At 32.3% G+C, this 23,408-nt stretch overlaps 1 protein-coding gene across 2 annotated transcripts in view; it reads left to right on the forward strand.

Moving 5' to 3' along the window:
* COL11A1 (collagen type XI alpha 1 chain) overlaps positions 1-18,493 on the forward strand; it is a 169,676-nt gene extending 151,183 nt beyond the window's left edge. For both annotated transcript variants that reach the window (XM_036235133.1, XM_036235132.1), the window contains exons 56-67: positions 45-152; positions 671-724; positions 6,528-6,581; positions 7,714-7,821; positions 8,263-8,316; positions 8,420-8,455; positions 8,549-8,602; positions 10,096-10,345; positions 12,837-12,949; positions 14,354-14,422; positions 16,305-16,538; positions 17,746-18,493. In XM_036235133.1, coding sequence (XP_036091026.1) covers positions 45-152; positions 671-724; positions 6,528-6,581; positions 7,714-7,821; positions 8,263-8,316; positions 8,420-8,455; positions 8,549-8,602; positions 10,096-10,345; positions 12,837-12,949; positions 14,354-14,422; positions 16,305-16,538; positions 17,746-17,892 — 1,281 coding nt within the window. In that variant the 3' untranslated portion in view covers positions 17,893-18,493. The remainder of the gene's footprint in view (positions 1-44; positions 153-670; positions 725-6,527; positions 6,582-7,713; positions 7,822-8,262; positions 8,317-8,419; positions 8,456-8,548; positions 8,603-10,095; positions 10,346-12,836; positions 12,950-14,353; positions 14,423-16,304; positions 16,539-17,745) is intronic.
* The last annotated feature ends 4,915 nt before the right edge of the window (positions 18,494-23,408 follow it).

Consider the following 23,408-nt stretch of genomic DNA (forward strand, 5'->3'; position numbering starts at 1 on the left):
CTTTCCTCATTATTAATGTGTGCATATATTGCATTTTATAATAGGGAGAAGCAGGTGCTGAGGGTCCTCCTGGAAAAACGGGCCCAGTCGGCCCTCAGGGACCTGCTGGAAAGCCCGGTCCAGAAGGCCTTCGGGGCATCCCTGGCCCTGTGGTGAGCATGCGTGCTTTAAAAAAAAAAAAAAAAAAAAAAAAAAAAAAAAAAAAGTCCACTTGGAAAATAACGTTCATTTAAAAAAATATATATGTGGATGAAAATGTTTATTTCAGCATTATTTTATAAATTTAGTATGGATGTTTTATGGGAATTCAGGAGATAATATGGAATAATTAAAATCTTAAAATATTTAAGTTCTGCCATTTATTTAATAAGTTCATAGTGAAATTTTAACTTATAACATCAGAATAGAAAACTGAACCCTAAAATCTCAAAGATGTAAAATTTTATACATATATGTATGTGTATTTCTGTGCATATAGATGACTACGCACAAAGTAAAAAGACTCAAAACTGCTTACAGTATTTGTAGATATTCTCCATGTTATGGAATCATAGATGATATTTGCTTTTTTTCTTTCTGTGTTTCCAAAATTAAAATAATAATAAAAAAAAGAAATACGTATGCTTTCGTTAATTAAAAAAAAAAAATAATCACATTTATTTTTCCCTAGGGGGAACAAGGTCTCCCCGGAGCTGCAGGCCAAGATGGGCCACCTGGTCCTCTGGTGAGTGGCATCTTTTCTGTTGTTTAAAAAGGGAGAATTCCAGGAACAAAATTGTTTATTAGTTGGAATTCCTACAATATTCTTATAAATTGGCTTATATTTTGTACAGTATTCAAGGAAGTTTATTACTCAGACCTAAAAAGAGGAAAACAATCCTAAGTGATAGCTTATTTGGAAAATATGTTCCTTGATCAAAAGATCTTTCTTCCTTTGGATGAAAAAAGTATTTCCACTCTGAATAAAATGTCACTAATGGCCTAGCCAGTTCTTTTCCAAATGTGGACAGTTCCCCCAAACTCATGCAGTTGCACTTAGTTTCCTGGCATTCCATTTAAAAGAATAATGTTGGCACAAGAGTACAGCGATTCCTTCACCAAACAAATTGTTCTCTTTGTGAGTCATAAAGGCTGAAAGATAACACATTAAACCCCCATTTGTGAAGAGAGGTATAGTTATTACAGCAGCGAAGCTTCTTTACTACCATACAGTCCACGTGCAAAAAACATCTTTGACAAACGCGATAAAGCATTTAGTTGACCAGCGTAATGTTCATAGATAGAGTCTGCTGTAGGAGCCAAGGCTATCCTCACTACAAAATTTGGGCAGAAAGTGAGAATCCACGTCTCATCTTTAAAATCATTGCTTACTAGGTGACAGATTCTATTTTATGTTAGAGATATTTGAACTTTATCGTCCAAAAATAGTTATGTAGACAGGAATTAACCCAAACAGCAAATGAAACACACACCAATATGCAAGTGTGATACATACTGGTTTAAATAGTTAAGTTCCTCTGTATGGTAACTTAAATTTTACAGAAATACTGCTTATCATGAATATTTTCATTATCTCAGACATATATACATACTCAGAAAACCATCAAAACTGAGATTCACAATAAATTATTCAGGAATAATTTTGGCGATTCCATATAGTAAAAATGTCGCAAAAATTTCCTCTAACATACCAACTATTTCATAAGTGTTATTGAGATTATTTTTTTTAACTTTCTCTGAAAAGTTAAAGATGACTTATTTTAGTAACTAGATAAAAGTTTTCAAATTTTGAGTGACTTCAAGCAAGAGATTATCAAATCTGCACATGACCCCATCAGCCCAGGAGCAGTGGCCCAGCTAAAATAGGTTAGCCCTATGTCTGCACCACTATTTATGGAATATTCTCCTTAAATATGGTAAACTCCTAACTGCAGAGACAGAGCCTGGAAAAAGAAAGTACTTTGCCTTAATGTCACCCTAAAATTTGCCAGAGACTTTTTCCTTGTTATTTCAGATTTTCCAATAAGTATTCTGACCTTTCTCCAGATGAAATAAAAAACATTACGCTGGAGATTTCCTTCAACTAACATTAAAAATAAAACCATCAGGCATACCACCTGATTCCGGCTTGCAAAACTGTATTTTTCTTACTCTTAGGTAAACGTGAGTCTGCTGAGCGAGGAAGGGTCTGAACAACTCAAATCCTTTTATGCAGAGTAAAATGAAAATCAGAATTGAGAAACATTGGTGCCATTCCTTTGTCTGGCTGCTTGTTTTAAGAACATATTGTAGCTTTTTCATAGTGTCAAACAGTTTGATTATGATATCTAATTTTAATGAAAATAGCACTTGGTCCTCATGAGGTGGGATGGGTAGAGAAATCATCTTCGGGATGTCTTTTATGGCAATTTAATGATCTTCTGAACTCAACTAAGAGAGATTTATTTTAGTAGACAATTAATTTTTGATCACAGCGAGAACTAGCATATCATGCCTACTGGTTAAAGTTACTGACTCTCAAGCCACGCTTCCTCGTTTCAAAAACAAGCACTAACACTAGCTTCCTAGATGACTTTGAGACATTTATTCAACTTATTCAATTTTGCTAAGCTTTAGGTTTCTCATCTGTAAAATGAGAAGATTAATAGCATCTATTATGGAATGTTATGAAGTTTAAATGAATTCATTTTATTTTTAAAGACAGGATTAGCATGTGTTTTAGTTTTAAGCTTTTATTTTGCTTTGTTTTATATTCTTTCATTTTAAAAATCTACTTGTTCCAGTATTCAACTTTGGACAAATTTACGTTAGTATTATCATACATTTCTTTTTTTCACGTATTAGTAAATAATCTGATAAGTTTATTTTTCAAACCATAAATGCCTGAATAAATGGTAGGATGGGTTACTGCATTGCAGTTTGATTTTTTTAATGCTATATTTAAACCATCTGTAAACAAGGTTGATCTATGTAGCATTCCATAATGATTAAGCAGGTTTAAACGACAAAGCATTTGCTTTGCACCAAATTAAATATTATTTCTCAATATTACATTCTGAATAAAGTATAGGATCTGCAGTTTATTTAAACTTTAATACATTACAGTTTTGAGATTTATATCAAAGCAAATATTCTGTAAAGCATAATACGACAGGGGAAAGTATTCGATTGTGTATTCTAGACACTTAAGAATGTATTATTCCTGTTTTCTTTTTCGCTTTATTACTTATGAATTATGTATTTCCCTAGGGTTTTTCAATTTACAATATCCTAAAGGGGGAATAAAAAATATGTGTACTTGGAATAACATTTTTAAATGCAGAGTTAATATTTTTGATATGTTCTAGATTCATAGGGTTTTCATAGCTGCTATTAATATCATAACTTCACCAATTTCTGTTTCCAGCTGATGAAAATGATAAGAACCTGATTTTGCTTGGCAAATTCCTTTTAGATATAGTTTGTAATTTCATAAGAGATTAGTAGCTTAGAGGAATTAATAATCATTTCCTCTAACTCCTTCATGAATAACATTTATAGAAACGATTTAAAATTCATTAGAAACACAAATAATGTCTAGTATATTTCTCATTAAGCCTAAGCAATTAGAATTCCTAGTATTCCTTCTTTTTTTTTTTTTGCATTTTAATGCCTACTATTAGAATATGATGAGAAAGCTGATTAATAACTGTCTGTAGCTTATCAAAAATGAATAATAATTAACATTTACATTATACTTCACCGTTTATGCAATGCTCTTTTTAGCCTTTTTTTCTTTCATTATCACAATACTATGACACAGTTATTATTATTAGAATACTTTTATAAATAAAGCTCAGAGATAATAATAGATCTACAATTACCCAACTAATGAGTGGGAGACTCGAGACTGAATGAAGCAGTGATTAAAGTATTGATGCCCAACGAGCAGCATCCTTATCAATTTGCCCACTTAAAGCCAAATTTCTGTAAAGTATGTAACATTTCTGAAAGAGTTTAAATATAAAATGAGAAGTGAAGAAAGAAAACAATCTGGCCTCTTTAAATAGCTTTGTATTCTTTTTTTTTTTTTTGGTAACTGACATAGGTCAGTTTTAACCAATATTCTTAAATGGTTTCTGCTAGTGGTTCAAATATATAGTTCTTTCATGCAATTACATTTTTATTAGAACTACTTTTTAATGCTTTTTTACTCTGTTCTAACATAAAGTCTTTGGCATCTATCCTGATGGTGACATGACCTCAAGAAATTATTTGATCATTTCCATTATTCACTTATATTCTTCCTTTTAAAATGTGCTATGGGACAATATTATTTTTCTAACTGATGATTCATCAGGCATATCAGATGAGCTCAGAAAAAAGTAGATGCAAAATATATTCTCATAATTTTAAAATGATTAAAATAGTATGACTAAATAGGTATTGTTTTTATTTTAAAATAAATGAGATCCTTTGCGTTGCTCTGATTTTGCATGTTGATTTAACTGGATTTAGGACCTAACTCTGCAGAGCCAAGTTTCTCAAACCTTAATAAGTATCAAACTTGTGAAACAGATGGCTAATGTCTCACTCCAGAATTTCAGATTCAGTTGTTCTGGATGAGGCCTAGGAATGCTTTACTAATAAATTCACAGATAATGTTTATGCTGCTGGTATGAAGACCACACTTTGAGATCCACTAGACAGGGTATTAGTAAATTAGATGAGAGTCTAGGGTTAAAACCCAGCTTTAGAATATACCTGAAAGTAAACTTGGTAATTTCTTTTCATTTCCTTTTTGTCTGTCAGAAATTTAACAAAGTACGTGACTTTTTATACAAAAGAGAATCTAAACTGATTAACATAAATTCATATCTGAGGATTAATAATTTTCTCCTTTTTAGAACAATACTACTATGTGTGTTCACATTTAAAATTGTACGTACTTTCTATGAAAATAATTTTTACCTGTTGTTTATAGAAAGATGTAGGAATATTGTCCACTTTTATATCAATACTTAGAGAATTTCAAATTCATTCATGAATTGAAACAAATGTAAATGTATCTAACAATAGCCCTAGATACAATGGTCACACAGGACTAACTTATACTAGCACTATTCTTACCTCCCCCTGTTGTTCAAGAATTCATTTTGAGGAACAGACTTGAGAATGAAATGGAAAGGGCTCGTCTACTCAATCTCACAGTAATCCTATGAAATAGAAATTATAATCCCTCCTGTTTATAGATGAGAAAACAGAAGCTCTTTTGGTTAGCTAATTTAAATCACTAATAAGAGAGACTGGCTTCTATTTCAAGTTTATCCTATTGTAAACCCACACTTTTCATATTACATCATGTTTCTTAACACTTTAAATTCACAAAAATGATGGGCTGGGACTTAATGTAGTCTTTTATACTGAAGACTCAAAGTATCTAGATAGATGGGAAAAATATTGCTCATGTAGAAGACATGGTAGGGAAGACTCATGATCATGTAGCTTGGTAAAAGTTAAAGCAATCCCTTTCTAAGTGACATATTAAAAATTATTACTGAAATTATAATTCAAATAATTCAACACCATTTAAAGAACTCAAACTCATTGAGAAACTATATGAATATTTTGTCTTTGTTTGTTGATGCATCACTTGCTGTAGGCAGTAGTGACCTTTATTTTGTAGCATTATCTTGGCCCTGTTTCATCAACCACATACTTACAAACCATCTTTTAGTGTTGGTTACACTTCCTCTGACAGAATCTGTTGCCTGCATAGTTTCACTTGTAATTTCAGAAGTATTTTATTTTGCATTACCTTCAATTTGGTGTAAACAGATTTTAATATAAACACGTTTGTTAGAAAATCATCAACATGAATATTTCCATGGGCAGGGGTCAAGACTAAGGAAGTCATGCCATTCTTTTCATAAAAATATGCTAGCATAAATGAGTAAATGCCTTACTCTTAGACTATAAAAAAAGTTAAATTATTAAAATAGAGATAGGATTATATGAAAAAAGTAAATTGCCTTATTAAATTTACAAATCTTTTAGATCAGCTTAGGTATTATAGCTAAAATTACTATCCTGAAAGTTTACGTAGGAGAAGTGGCTACCAAAGTTCCTTCGACTATCAGAAGTGTATTGACTTTTTTTTTAATGTTACTGGAAATATTGTAACCTTTGAATTTGAGTTTAGCACTGAAATATGTGATTGAATAGATATATAATTTGGTAATGCCTTCTAAAATTAGTGCAATTAAAAATTGATCCTTCTCAACTGAAAAATCATATAAACTATGTTCTATTTCTGACTTTATATTTATTTAATCAAAATTGTCATTATTATATTTTATTATTATGGTTAATATTAAACCATGGAATTTTAAATGCACAAAATTATTTAGAATCCTGAAATATAAACACTGACCACTGTTATTTTTTAACTTTATTGTGTTACCAAAACCAAACCTGCCCTATATATAGTAATATGATTCTGTAATACATACCTATGTTATTTATGTTTATTATTTCTCACCATTTAGGGACCTCCTGGATTACCAGGTCTCAAGGGTGACCCCGGCTCCAAGGGTGAGAAGGTGAGAAAAAAAGATCGTGTTATTACAATTTTGATATTTTAATAGCAGAGGCAATAATTTTGCAGATTAAGATCACTTGGAAGGAAATTTCAAAGAATATCTTCACTTTTTTTTTTTTACCAAGGAAAAGCTGTCAATCCTTAGATTCCCAGATAAATTTAGAGAAAATATACAAAGTAATAGTGAAAATGTGCCAGAGTCATAGTTTCTCAATGTCTTCCTGTAGGAACTTTATAGAGAAAGCATATGTCTACACTACAATACCTATTTGGAAAATAAACAGAGGGAATGACAAAATTCCCATTTTTTTAAAAAGTGTTTTTAAACATGAAAATAAAAAAATTAAACTAGATTATCTTTCAAATAGTAATTTGATTTCCCATAAAGTATGCTGAGTTGCATCAAATGATTAAAGAAAATAAGCCTGTTTAGAATGGCATTAATATTTTTTGGATTATTTTTAAGCTTCCAAATGTCTCTTAAAACTGCAAGGTCTCTGAAGGATAGAAATTATTTCATATAAAATAGGATGCTTATTAAAACAATGAATTTTTAATTGTTTATTTCACTAATATTACAAATGGTCATTACTAGTCTTTTAGTTGAGGGAATTCCCTTTAAATAAATGAAACACTGAAGATGATATTTTTAGAAAGCATTTATTCCATAATATTCCCAACCTTTAGTAAAGGTCTTACTTAATGTAAGCAATAAATGATCCTGTTAGATCAGGGGTCTCCCACCCCCAGGGCCATGGACCAGTACTGGTCTGCGGCCTGTTGGGAACCGGGCTACACAGCAGGAGATGGGAGATGGAGGGAGCAAAGCTTCATCTGTATCTGCAGCCGCTCCCTAGCACTAGCATCACCGCCTCAGCTCCACCTCAGATCATCAGGCATTAATTAGGTTTTCATAGGAGCACCGCTCCTTGGTGTCAAAAACGTTGGGGAGCGCTGTTTAGGTGTTAAGAAAGAGGTTGTTAACCCTATATTCTATTCAGAAAGGTTAAAGATTTTATCTAAATTTTTACTTTTATGTTTTATAAACTTAATATGCAATTATTTTTTTACTATAATTTAATATATGGTTAAAATTTACATATTGTTAATTTTTTTCTCTCTGCCTTCCAAAGGGACATCCAGGTTTAATAGGCCTGATCGGTCCTCCAGGAGAACAAGGTGAGAAGGGTGACCGAGGACTCCCTGGAACTCAAGGAACTCCAGGAGCAAAGGGTGACGGGGTGAGGAAAGATATATTTTCCTACTTCTTCCCCTCTATACACACACAGACATGTGCACACACTCCTTTAAATTTCACCAAGAAAGTGATTTAGAGTGTTTTTATTCTCATCTCCGTAAGTCAATGGTGTTTTCAAAAAGAAATTTGTATAACCTGAGACTAAATAAATTAAAAATATATGGCTTGAGTTAGAATAAAAAAAAAATCACAATTCAGTAGTTAATTACACAAACAATTATTGAATTTCTAACAATTCAAATCTTTATGCTGAAGGCTGCAGGAATATAAATATATAGAGATATTGAAGCAAAATGGAAAAAAAATAGTCAGTTTATTCTCAGGTCTTTTTGCATTTTCTAAATTTGCAATGTGTGTTGTTATTAAAAACATGAAAATGGAGCAGCTGAGGAAGCTTCTTTAATTTGGATGATTCTCTCCACAGGGAATTCCAGGTCCTGCTGGTCCCATAGGTCCACCTGGTCCTCCAGGCTTACCGGTATGTACTGGCAAAAAGTTATTCTACAAAGTAAGCTTATAAATATGCCCAAGAGACATAAATTCTCCACATTTTAATCTTCGATTCGATTTGCATTTTCTAGGGTCCTCAAGGTCCAAAAGGCACCAAAGGCTCTGCTGTAAGTACCTTTCCCGTTGGCGTTTTGTTTTTCAGGGAAGTCTCCTTAAATGACGTGTTCTCTATTTATCTTCTTCCTTTTCCTTTTAAACAGGGACCTGCTGGCCAGAAGGGTGACAGTGGTCTTCCAGGGCCTCCCGGGCCTCCGGTAGGTACATGGCATCAAGAGTGATGTCCTGGCAGTTGGCAGCCTGAGACTGCCAGTGAGTTCTCTGAAGTCATAAGAAAGATGAAAAGGTGCCTTCTGTCAAAGTGCTGATTTTCCAGGAAATAGCAACTACATTAATTAAGTTCTCATGTCTACATGCCGAGACTTGTCTTTTAATTGGTTTCATTCTTTGAATATAATGATACCTTAATTATATCTTGTTTCTATTAGTTTTTGGAGAAACTATATTTTGTATGTCACATTTTCCTGAAAGCAACAGATTGTATGCCGCAAAGCTACATTTTTATCTGACACTAGGAATAAAGAAAAAAGTTCAGAGGCTTGGCATTTTATAACTACTGCATATAATGATAATAATAAAAGTAATAATAACTACCACTACTACTACTGACATTTTCCAGGCTTCACAGATCTATTAAATGATAGATCCATGTGAAAAAACTTTAGTCTCCTTTCCTGAGCTTGTTTCCAAATTAAATGTGTGTTAATGTGCCAGGGCTGCCGTCACAAAGTGCCACAAACTAGGTGGCTTACATGACAGAAACTTATTGGCTGACAGTTCTAGAGGCTGAAAGTCGTAGATCAAAGTGTTGGCAGCCTTGATTCCTTCTGAGGGCTGTGGGGGGAAGGTCTGTTTGAGACCTCTGTCCTTGGCTTGCAGATGGCTGTCTTCTTATGTCTCTTCACATCATCTTTTGTCTACGCAAGTCTCTATGCTTAAATCTTCCCTTTTTATAAGGATACCTAAGTCATATTGGAATAGGGCCCATGCTAATGCCCTCTTATCTTGTTAACTAAGTATTTCTACAGGGACCCCGTTTCGAATAAGGGATTATTCTGAGGTACCAGGGCTTTGGACTTCTATATATGAAGTTTTGTGGGACACAATTCAGCCCATAACAATATGGATTAACTATTTAGTGTAGTTCCACTGTTACACACATGTAAATTCAAGTCCGGTTGCATTTTTTTTATTTGTTAATTTGTAAGGATTTAAGTTATATATATTTGAAATAAGCTAATGTATATTTTTGAAAGTTTAATGTATCATAATATAAATCATTATCAAGCATAGTGGACAATTCATTAGATACACGAGAACCTTAAAATGGCATTATAATCTTCAGAGACCAAAATCTAGTTGTGATGATAAGGCATGTATATGAGAACTAATTAATACATAAGAAAACAATGCATTTAACATATGTCCACACAAATCTGTACTATGTTTCTTGTACAGAAAAAGGTCCAGAAATCATCTGATTTGTGTGCCTACCTCAATATATCCACTAGACATTTTAAAAGAACTTACAAATTTTATAATATAGAATATATATAGTAACAAGTACAGAAAACAGTGAAAATAGAGAAAACATTGAAGAGCTGTAACGATAATTTATGACATACTGGTGATAAGATACGCAGAATATTTACCTTAGGAAACAATCACATGCACATCATCTCTTTTACAGGGTCCACCTGGTGAAGTCATTCAGCCTTTACCAATTTTGTCACCCAAAAAAACAAGACGACATACCGAAAGCATGCAGGCAGATGCAGGTGATAATATCCTTGATTACTCAGATGGAATGGAGGAAATATTTGGTTCCCTCAATTCCCTGAAACAAGACATCGAGCATATGAAGTTTCCAATGGGTACTCAGACCAACCCAGCCAGAACTTGCAAAGATCTGCAACTCAGCCATCCTGACTTCCCAGATGGTATGTTAATAATACAAGACAAAGCAAATGTACTGAGCCTCTAAGTTACTGAGGTGCATTGTCAGCTCATTAATTCTAGTTAAATGTTTAATATAGTCTCCAAATAAAACTAAAGCAAACGATTAGTAATTCCAATCTCGTAGATAAAAAACATCAATTACACAGCATAATGCAAGATCTGCTTTGGGAAATCTGGGTCTGTTAAATAAAGTTCCATTAAATTATGACAAGATCATTTTTGGATGATTAGAGGCATTTTGCCTTGTAATTACTATCATAGAATGGGTGTTATATGTGCACACATGTGTGTATTACTATATGATTATATCATATATCTAAACTTACTTTACATTAAAAGCAGTAAAATTAATAAGATCAAATACCATAACTGAATCATATTTGACCTATCAATTTAGCAATGATTTGGTGAATAGAATATTTAAGAATTAGGATAGCTTGGAGTAAAAATTTATTTCATTGATCCAAAATAACCAGGACTGTGAACAATTTATTTGTAATAATAATTGGGATAATTTATCGCACTTACTATTTGACAAAACCTTTACATACCCATTCTAAGGAAACAGTTTCAGGTATCCTAAATTATCTGACTAAATTCACACATTTACCAAACTAACAAGAGATAGACCTTTATCTACTTTTAAATCTCTCACTTTATGTGGAAAAACCTTGCCATTCTTTTTACTCTCAGAACAATACTATTTTTTCCTATCAATCATATAATTAATGTTTAACTGAAATCTAAACATCTCAGTTCAGATAAAAAGTTTTAATATGATTCAGAAACTGCTATTAGCATGATGGAAGAATGTCATGAAATCCTGCCATGTTAATCGAGCCCGTTAAAGCAAAAACACAGGTAGTTATTAATGATTCTACACACACCGATAACGCAGGTCGTCCTATTTATAATATGTTTATTTGAGAGGGATATGTTTAGTTGAATGTTAATTCAGTGATTTACTTCTGATCTAACTAAAGTAATCATATACATTTGAAAATCAAATGAAAACAATGACACCATCACAATATATGGTTGATCAGAACCTGAGCAGTCAAGAAAAATTTTGTAAATTCTGGGAATGGAAAGTTCACTGTGAACTATAATTCCTCGTAGTTTCCATATAATAACTACTTTATTAATTCTTTGATGTGTTTATTATTCTTATATTTATGTATTTACTTAGCAGTGTCGGGCACTGTTCTTCATGCAGGGATTCACAGAGAAGCAGAAAGAACAATGCCCATGAGCTAATATTATCTAATGATGGAGATGGGAAAAACCTAAGTATTAATAATAGCATATTATGACAGATACTATGAAAAAAGGGATATTTAGATAACTAAAAGACGAATCCACTTTGGATGAATAGAATGTTAATATTTGAGGAGGTGACATTTAAGCCAAAACCTTAAAGAGATAGCCAATCATGCAAAGGATCTAAGGGGTATTGCCAGCAGAGGATAGAGGAGATTTGAAAGGCTTTGAAGAAGACAAGATCTTGGTGTCTTCAAGAACATGAAAGAAGGTCTCTATGGCTGAATGATAGAGAGCAAAGTAGAAAATGACTTGAAGCAATTTGGAAGGAAACAAGATGGAATCAAAGGTGACTGATTAAGAAGCTTTGTACTAATCTAGGCAAGAGATTATGGTGGCTTGATTAAGGGATGTAACAGTAGCAAAGAGAGATGAATAAGTTAGATATTACTTGAACATAGTATCTAGAATATACTGAATTTATTGAATAAAGGTAGCTTAGCAATTATGCTATTAATGTTATTTGAAAAAAATACTTAATGGCAGTGTTAACTGAATAAAATAAAAATAATGCTTAACACATAATTCAGAATTACATATTCCTAAAAGCCATAAAAATATCAAAGATTAAGAATGGTTATTCTGGTTGTTAAAATCTTGGATTCTTTTTATCTCTTATTTTTTTTCCTGAGTTCATTTACTACAAGAAGAAGTTCCTGCTATAAAGTAATGTAAACGTATGATCCTTGTGGCCAAGTAGATACTATCACCTCTATTGTTACAAATCTCTTCGTTATTGTTCTCAGATGACTTAAGCAGTAAATAATAAATGTGGAACATAAGGTTCAGTATATCTGATTCTAATGTGCATGCAGTTCATTACGCATAAATAAATAGAATGTTAATATTTGAGGTGACATTGAAAATGACCCCTAAAAGTAATAAGCGCGATAAAGACAAAAAACAGTGTCCTAAGCAGGGTGTCTGGGGGCATTTGCATGGCTTTGAGGTGGACAAGACAAAGGGTCACTTCAACTATTCAAACATATACCCCAAAATGACCAAAAGCAAGAAAGAAATTTCTGTGGAAAACAACCTATGAATATTTTTTTTATTTTATTCCTCTTTTTAATAAAATTTGATATATAATGCATTTGATTTTTGATCTAAATGCTTTTTGTCTATGACATATATTTTTTTCCCTGCTTCTAGGTGAATATTGGATTGATCCGAACCAAGGTTGCTCAGGAGATTCCTTCAAAGTTTACTGTAATTTCACATCTGGTGGTGAAACATGCATTTATCCAGACAAAAAATCTGAGGGAGTAAGTACCAACCTGTTTGGTGGTGACTGTTGACAGTACCTGCCATGTTTTAGCAATATTGAACTAAACAGGAAAATTATACTGTCATATTTTCATTTATCTGCTTTTCTTACAAGGTAATTAGAGCATTTCATTTGCATAAACATGAATAAGGCACCAAAGTAATATACAGAGTTAACAAATACTTCTCTTCTTTATTTTTTGCCCAGATGTATTCTTTTTGCACCTGGTTACCCTCTAAAATTCTATGACTTCCCATGACACAGCACAGCTGATTCTCAAATTTTAGTGCGTGTATAATATTCTTCATTTCAATTACCACATGATAGAACTCACAGCTGTATATTATGCTGAAAATATGCAATTTTATAAAGAATTAATTTTTTACATAAGAGTATTCTTTACACTTGTGTACTTTTTAAATGCTTCGTCTCTTCAAACACATTTCTTGATTTTCACGTAGCTGTTTCAATATGTTTGAGTTCTATCTTTAAAGCTGAAGACAAATTATTAACATAAGGAAAGATTTTTCGCTAGCATGATTATATTCTTCAAACATTGCATAGATGGGAAATTTTGCTTTTATTTGTATTCCTTAAATAAATCACATTCTTTTAACAAATGACGTGAGCATACAGAGACACAAGTAGCTTTATGTGTGGCTAATCTCTTTAGGAGAGAAGTTAAGTTTGTAAGTAAAGGGTGGGGACAGGGGTGGAGACAAAACCTTCCAGCCACATTCGGCCTGTGGCAAAGCACAACAAAATGCCTCTAGCCCCCAGAGACAAGTGGAGAAATGGAAAATGCCTCTTACACTGATTACACAAATTCCCTATAGTGAGGCCTTATATACCCTGATATTTTGCTGATCTTCGCAAAGCAAAACAATAAATGTAGATTTGTAAAGGATTTTAAACATTCGTCCCAGCAGGGAATGATTAGCCTAGCTTTCTGCCAGTGACTTTTCCATAGCATCCTGCTCTTAGTTGAAGCTGGATACTTTCAGGATGCCTCCTTTGGCTGATGGTACCAGCCTTGATGGCTGATGCCAGCTGGTATTGTGAGGGTTTTGTTTCAAGGGGTTATCTAAGAGTGCCACCAATGTCCCCTACAGCCCTTAGTAGGCCTTTGCCAGATTATTTCCCCCACCCTTCTTTTTTTTTTTTTTTTTTTTTTTTTTGAGCAATTAAAGAAAACAGGAAGAAAATGACTCAGTCTTCACTAAATGGGAAATCACAGAATCCATCTTCAATTATGCTCTTTATCTCACTTTGTGTAATTCAGGGTAGACCATTTAAAAAGCTTTTTAGCATCTTAGTCTCACTGAAAATTACTGAGATATACATAAATAGTACTGTTGATTATTTTTACCTACTTTTTAATTTTTCTGCTCCTTTGTAACAGGTAAGAATTTCATCATGGCCAAAAGAGAAACCAGGAAGCTGGTTTAGTGAATTTAAGAGAGGAAAACTGGTATGTTATTATCTCAACATGAAATGGTTTATCTGGAGCTTCATAAATGAAGCACAAATTATATATCTCTAGATCCTGACTATGAAAGTCAAATTATACTAAGCAGGGCTCCATATGTTCTTTACTTTGCTCTACCTATATCTCTTAGACCAGTGTGGTATTTTAGAGAAGTTTAAAATTTCTGTATCAAAATAAATGGAACATACTAAATTTACTAAAATAATATGATCAAGTAAAGTATGCTTCTCATTAAGTACCTGAGATAGATATCATAAAAATGGATTATGTTAGAAAACTCAGGTATAGAGAATATAATATCTATTTAGTATCTCTGATTCCAACTATTTCATTTTCTTTCTGCTTAAAATCTAATTTATTCTGTTTTCTATTTCGATAAGAACTTTTGGAATGTGTTTTTTTTCTTGTTTGTTACATTTGGAATTAAAATAAACTGACTTGACCCTCTATTTGTATTATAGCTCAAGTTTACTTAAATATTTTCATATAATTATCAGTGCACTGTTAATTTTCTAGAGAGATTTTAAGGTTAGATGCCAAAACTAAATTTGTATTTAAAAGCTGTTTAAATATATATATGTATGTACGTGTGTGTTTAAAATATTAATTAGAATATATTCAAATTAAAGTTAATCACTTATTCAGATTTTCAATTAATATTTTAAAAAAACTATTGTCTTCCATTGATGATAATTATATAATTATTATTCTATATAAATATACACATTAACTTTTAGTGTTCTCCAATTGACATAATTCTCTAATTCAGTCCTCAGGTTACATATTAAATGTCCATGTTACATTCTTATCTGTAATGATTTAAAAATACATACACAGAACTGTTTGTGTGGTTTTATTTTTTATTGTTTTGTTTTGCTTCCCTTAGAGTGCATTTCCTAAATAGCTTTTTCTCCCCTCCAGCCTCACAAGGATTTTCATCATCTGACAGTTAATCAGTAAGGATTAAGTAAAATCAACATTAAGAAGGAAAGTCATAGATAACTTCCTTTCCATTGACTTAATCTCTAACCTGGATGAATTTCTTAATGTTTTAAAAACCTAAGTTTATATGTTTCAGCTGACCCCAGATATGTCAATTATACCTCACAAAACAGTCCATGAATTTGATTTAAAAAAAGATAGTTTTTAATAATTTGCATTAGAGATTATTTTCCTTGTCTAAATATAACGTAAATGTTTCCTGATGCAATACATATCCACTTGCATCATCTTAGGCATTATGCTTGGTGCTGAAGATAAAATGACGAATAAGTAGGTCATCTAAGAATGGACAGACAGGCAGGTCTATGTTGAAACCCAGAAGACCAAAATTCCTCAGAAGACTATGGCCCCAAAATGAAAAATACAGGAAACTATTTAACTATTTGGATCAAGTAGATATACAATGAAGTGTTTAAGCAGTAAGTGAAATAAAACAACATGAAAATAGTTAACTTTAACATTGCACTGAGATTCCTGTTTTCATTGTTTCACTATTTTATCACTCTATTATTTAAAAAGACACACACTTATATATAATGAAAGATTTCCTGGAAATCAAAACAATTTTTTTTGTGTGTTCAATTTTTACTGATTAGGAAACTGAAGATTAGAAATAAAGTGATGTTTTCAAAGATAAGCAGTGCTTACATTCACTCAGGTTTGGATGCAATCTTGATTTCATAAAATCCTGTCTCTGGGTCTTCCGATGCTCAATGTACACTTTCTTCCATTAAATGAAAATGGGTCTGTTGATTCATCCACATGCTTCTGGAATCAGTTTACTTTCGACAGTGATTTTATTATTTTATAACATAAAAGAGAAGAAGAGTCTTTATGTGTCTTTTTATCCTTTTATTCCCAGCTTTCATATTTAGATGTTGAAGGCAATTCCATTAATATGGTGCAAATGACATTTCTGAAACTGCTGACTGCCTCTGCTCGGCAAAATTTCACCTACCACTGTCATCAGTCAGCAGCCTGGTACGACATGTCATCAGGGAGCTATGACAAAGCACTTCGGTTCCTGGGATCAAATGATGAGGAGATGTCCTATGACAACAACCCTTATATCAAAGCACTATACGATGGCTGTGAGGTGAGGATAATTTCTACTTGCCTAATTCACAAAGGAGAGAGGCAGCATGTAACCATCAATTTGGCCCTAAGTCATATATATTTTATGAAATGGATATCAGTTAAGATTTGATGCTTAACACTGACATATTAAAATACAGTATATTAGAAACCACTAATATTTACGCGCGCACACACACACACATATACATACACACAGGAATTCTGAAACATACATATAGACACATTTTTAAAGCCATAACATAAGGTAAGCTTGGATCATGTGTTATTTTTGTGGAATTATTCTTGATATTTGAATACTATTATAGCTAATTATTCTTGAAATTAAAAAAAAAACTTATTTTTTTAAAATTTCATTTGCCTCCTTAATCCATGATTCTAGAATGACAGATAAAGGAATTATCATTATACTATTTATACCATAGATAAGGGATTTATTGATTGGTACTATGTGAAACTAGTTTAGATAATCTATTATCTTTTTTGTTATTTTTATCCTCTGGAACTACCTTTTTCACACATATGGGAATTCCATGCAAGGAAATGACTTATAGAGCACCCTAAAAAGCTCATTGTTTTAGCCCATGAATGAAGAGAAGTCTCATAATTACAAATAAACAGGCCCGTGCCTTCAACAAAGGGATTAGAGGACACACAGAGCAAAGAATAGAAAATAAAGCAAACGAAAAGAAGCAAGTATTTTGGATTTCCCAAAAGCAATGTATTAATAATTATTTACAAAATTAATATATACAAGCAGAAATGCTTTGACTTTTGACCTCTTACATTATAATTCCTATATTGTATTCAATTTTTAAAGAAAATGTGGCTATTTATGTCATAATTATGATTATAATGGTAAAGCTATATTATTTATTTAGGGGTGTGACCCAATATCAACATCCATTTTCATATTTAATGATATTTATTGATTCAATAAGATTCTCTTCAGTTATGCAATATATTAAAGTATTATCGTTGGGTAATTACAGCTAAATATTAAATGTAGTTGTCAACATTCAAAATGTAAAGCCACGTGTGACATCAGTGATAACAAGAGTAAAAGCTACTGTATCGATAATAGCACATTTGTTCTACTGCTTTCCTTTTTTTACCTTCTTATCACCATTCAGAAGCTTAAAAAATAACATACATGTTTAAAACATAAAATAATTGCATAACATTTTTATCTCTGCTTAACTTTACAGTCCAGAAAAGGCTATGAAAAGACTGTGATTGAAATCAATACACCAAAAATTGATCAAGTACCTATCGTTGATGTAATGATTAATGACTTTGGTGATCAGAATCAGAAGTTTGGATTTGAAGTTGGTCCTGTTTGTTTTCTTGGCTAAGATTAGGACAAAGAACACATGAAATTGACAGAAAATATACCTTGGTGCCACCAACCCATTTTATGCCACATGCAAGTTTTGAATAAGGATGGTACAGAAAACAACTTGTTACATATGATTGTACCAGTTAGGAAATACTGATGCCCTTGTGGGGACAGAATCACATAAGATTCGAAAATGATTAAAAGGAAAAAAAAATAAGAGAGAGAGAGAGATAGTGTGGCTGAGATGGAAACAGGCCTTATTCTTGATTCCCAGTTGTCATCTCTCCTTTTCCTATTTGGATTTCTTTGGTGCTGTAGGGAAAAAAAAAAGAGAAAAATATATATTCATAAAAGATATGGTGCTCATTTCCATCCATGAAGGATGTGCTAAAACAGTGTGTTTAATAAATTGTAATTATTATATGTACAGTTCTATACTGTTATCTATGTGTCCGTTTCCAAAACTTGCACGTGCCTTTGAACTCTGACTCTAATTTTATGACAATTGCAAAACTATGATGGCAATAAATATATGTATTATGAAAAAATAAAGTTGTAATTTCTGATGATTCTAATTCCCTTTCTTTGATTAATAATAAAATGCCTTTGTATATATTGATGTTGAAGAGTTCAATTATTCGATGTCGCAAACAAATTTCTCAGAGGGCAAAAACCTGGAAGATTTTTGGAAGCACACTCCGATCAACTCTGCTCTGCTGAGAGTAACTTTGATGAATTTCAGCCAAAAATATGCATTTTTGATGCTTTCTTCAGTGCTATACCTCAATCTTTTTCTTTTCAGAGTCCAGGATTTTACAGGATGCTTGTATATATGGAAAATAAGCAAGTTAATATTTTTGGACAGGAAAATGTGTATGGAAAGCTATTTTAACAAATGGATGCCTCCATCAAGCAAACAGACAAATGTACAATTTTTTACTCTTATCTCATCTCTTTGTTTTCAGTGTGCTTCAATCATGCAGGTTAATATTAAAAGTTGGAAACTAAGCAATTATTTATGAATATGTTCGATGTCATACTTTTAAATTAATTTCTTGGATTTGATTCTAAGTTACATATTATAAGTCTCCAAAATTTATTTTACCTGCAACTGCCCAACAGATATTATTTCTTTTCTTTCAGGATAATATCATACATTATTTGACCTACCTAATTGCTAAATAACATATGGGTGAACTGTTACTAACAGAGCTTGTTTTAAAATTATACTTATTAAAAACAATCATAACTTTTTTTCCCCACTAAGGTATTTCCTTCCAGGTAGTTTGAAATAGCAGTAAAATTTAAAAATTACAAATTGAACTCTGTATCTATTTTAAGTAATATATGTAAGACTTGAAAATAAATGTTTTATTTCTTATATGAAGTGTTAAATTAATTGATACCAGTTTCACTGGAACATTTTCAACTGATAATTTATCACGAAAGAGCATACCTGTAATATTGAAATTAAAACGTGAACATTTGTCATTCAGAAATTCTTTTATTTTTGAAATCAAGTTTGTAAATGTCCTTTCAAGAAGGGAGATATGAATCGTATAAATAAACTAAAGTCTTGTCTACCTGGATTGGTCATTCTCTTTCTTAAATAGGGTTCAAATTACTCTACTGCAGAAAAGACTTTCAATTCTGTTTCTTGACCATCCAGATTAGAGTAGTTTTACATTTTTGAAAATTATCCTTCTAAATTGCTTAAATTCTCCACATGTCTAAAATAAATCACCACATGTTAATACACTATTTACAAAATAAAAATAGGTTATATTTAAAGTTTCAAAAAGATATTTTTCATTATTAAACATTTTACAAACTCTAAAACATATGTTCAGAATTTCAACATTAGAAGTATTTCCAGAATTTTTATTTGAATTATAGTCTCTAGATCACGGATGAAATAATATTGTTTATCAAGAAGGGGTCCACATGTCAACAATTTACTTTAATAAATGTATAGCAATAAGAGAGACTATTTTGCATATTAATCTGCATTGGGGAAGCTGCATTATTTGTCCATGTAAACAAAATAGCCTCAAATTTGGCACTCAGTGGGATTAATGAATAAATAACTGAATCATCTATCCTATTCCTTTTATGTATGGAGATAGTCTTCTGCATAGAATCAGATTTTTTTCTCTTCCTTATAATTGACTTAACACAGATAAAAGGAAGCTCAGTAGAATAGAAAAAGCATATTATATGGAATTCTAGTCCTGTCCCACATATGTTAGTCATATGTGGAGAATAATATTGACCTTGCAGGATTGGGTGGATCCTGGTCCTGATACACATAAAATTTAGTCTCTTTTTAAGAAAAATAATACAAAATTACCAATACTAAAACAACAAAAAAATGCTATTTAGCATGAGTAAAGACGTTACAACAATTAATTTAAAAACTGGACCCTGACCAAAATATCAGAAAATCCTAGAAAATATCAATGTTTTTATTAATTCCATGAAGTACTTCTACAATACTTTTATCTTTTTTATTTTTATTTTTATTTTTATTTTGGGACTGCAATCTCTGCCTCTCCTTATGAGAATTGTATAATTTAATTTCTTAAAGAATAAGTTTCTCTAGCACATTAGATTAAAAAATATTTCTGGTTATCCATAGCTTAGTGGTGTTTCAGATCACATTGTCATTGGTAAATTTTTTTTTTTTAATTTTTAGGTAATTTTTTTTTTTAATTTTTAGTGATGTTTCAGATCACATTGTCATTGGCAAAATTTTTTTTTTAATTTTTAGGAAAAGTCCTGTTCTATTTCTTTCATATATTCGGTATAAATTTGTGAGAATTCTCTACAGACCAGCTTCTGATACTTTATATTTTCTACGTAGCTTCTCCTCCACTATCAATGTGTTTCAGGTTCTGAACATGTAAGACAGACGCATCTATGTCATGGCACAACTTCTGTCCTCATGCCTTTTTCCTTATCATAAAGCAGTATGAACAGCCATTTCTATACTAGGATTACTGGCACTAATTATACCTAAATATTAACTGCAAGCTATATAATTATATCCCGCCATGTAAATATAGTCCACAAACCCCCAATAAATAATTCGACTTTACTCCTTGCTGGCTCCTTCCATACCACCCAACACAAGAAAAAAACGCCAAAGAGAAGCTGGAGTGAAAAGATAATGTTCTTAATTGTTCATGGTTAAAGAATCCTATTTTGGCAAATTTGGCCAATCATATGACTATGTGAACCTATTTTAGGAGCTCTAGCAAGGGTTTAGATGGTACCTGTGAAAGAGAAGCATCCTGAAGCTTAAGGTTTTTTAGTGTCACTGTAAATAGTCTTCCACATGCTGAATAATTGCAAAATAAATGAGTTGATCAAGAGCCTAGCACGCTGATACACACTAAGGGCTAAATAAACAGTTGCTTGTGTTCTAAATTTCTTACTGCTGCTGTCATCATCACAGCATAAGTTCCTCTCTAAAATGTAGCTAATAACACATGTACTATCTACCTCACAGAACTTTTATAAAGATTTAATCAAAAGAAAATAAAACATTGTAAAAACTGCACTATTGCGGAGGCCTAAATCAGCGAACGGACTCACATAAAAGACAAGCTTATAAATGATTCACAAAGTATACAAAAAAAGAACAGTAACATCGGCTATGTAAATATCCAGGAATCCCAAGTTCATCAGACAACTTCACCAGTCTCCTTTCCCCAGGATGTGCTTCATTTCTCCAGAAGGATGAGTTCAGTAGGTTTTAGGGTCTCTCAAATTTAATACTTTGCTGGTCCCGTATCTCTGTAGTGGTGATACAATGAATGATTCTTCGGTGCAGCTGCAGCTCAGAGACCTAGAGAATGCAGAATTATTTACAATTTAAAATCTTTCTGAAAAATACCCTGCTAAAAGCATTGCAGGTTCAGTAATCAGTATATAGCAATCCCTTCAGGATCCTCATTTATTTTTCTATCCAGTAAATTCATCACTCAATATTTATAAGAAGATTGATCAGGGTCAACACAGAGAAAAGAGTTACAGACTCACTGTTAACTCTTTCCTTCTAAAAATGTAAATTGAAGTAATTTCAGAAATGTTTCATGTTATTATAACTAAGACTTGTTTTATAATAACCCTATAGTGGCATTTCTACCTACAATACTATTCACATGAAGTTGCACAAATATACTGATACCCATTTTTAAGTTACTTCTATATATCTATAAAGACATAAAGAAGTAGGCTTTCTTTCCATTTTGTCAAACCTGAAAAGCAAACCCTATGTCGCAAGAGAAGATCTTATCCCAGTGACAACTCAGGGCAAAAAGTAAGCTAATGAGTCTACTAGCTTAATGCACCATTACATTAAGCTCTAGTGTAAATAAGATGTCCGCCAGCTATTTAGGGGCTCACTGAGAAAAATGATTATTTCTAAGGCACAAGGAAACTTTCACTTGACATGACACCACTTCTGTGCTCAACTCTGTGCAGGATGCCAGACTGAATTAAACACAACTAACAAGTTCTCTAAGAAAGACACTGCTTTGTGCATCCCTCAGGTCAGCATGGTGGAAAAGTCTAAACGGTTCCCTAATAACACAGGGTTAGACAGCTGATCTATTTCGAGAAAATGAAATTATTGAGTAAAAATGATCATAGCTACCATCCTGCAGGTGAAACGCATTTTATAATTGTATTTTTATGTAACTAAAGATTTTTACCTATCTAGAGAGTAACAAAGTTCACACGTTAATATTATTTACATTATTACCTAGTTATTTCTACATAGCTGTAGAGATTTGTATATCACTATTGAGAGAAATAAATGGAAAAAAAGAAAACAATAACAAGAAAAAAAACTTTAAAGGAATGAATTATTTAACTAAAAGTAGAAAAGTAATATGACTAAGTCAGTTTTTTAGTTTAGATTTTTTGTCAAGCAGTAAAAGTCTTATTGGAGTTTTTTTCTCTATGCAGGAGACTCCCTCAACCCCTGAGGAAAAAAAAAGGCAGGGGGGAGGAGAGGACAAGGGAGAGCGAAGAGCTGAGCCAGGGGCCTGGGGTGGGAAGAGTTTTTAAGCAAATATTTTCTAAAGATACAGCCAAGTGATTTTGAATCACTGAATCATGAAACGCTTATGCCAGAAAACAGAAAACTTGATGTTCATTTAATTATTGGTTAATAATACTCAAGTTTATGAATAACACCACAATGAAGATAGGTTTCTACCAAAAAAGAAAAAAGAGAGAGAGCGAGCGTGAGAGAGATTTGAACACAGACAAACACGGAGGAAGGCAATGAACAGAGGCACAGGTTGAAGACAGCCATCTTCCAGCTGCGGAGAGAGGCCTGAACAGGTTCCCCCACAGCCCTCAGAAGGACCCGGCTGCTTGGTGCACTTTTTGCCTCCAGAACCGTGAGACAATAAACTGTTATTTAAACCACTCAGTTCGTTTTTGTAGAATACACTTAGCAAACAAATACTAGGTATTAAATAAATATTTATTTTTGTTCGATTAATTGAATAGATGAAA

This window comes from Rousettus aegyptiacus, unplaced genomic scaffold (genome assembly GCF_014176215.1).
Source record: "Rousettus aegyptiacus isolate mRouAeg1 unplaced genomic scaffold, mRouAeg1.p scaffold_m13_p_17, whole genome shotgun sequence".
Classification (NCBI taxonomy): domain Eukaryota; kingdom Metazoa; phylum Chordata; class Mammalia; order Chiroptera; family Pteropodidae; genus Rousettus; species Rousettus aegyptiacus.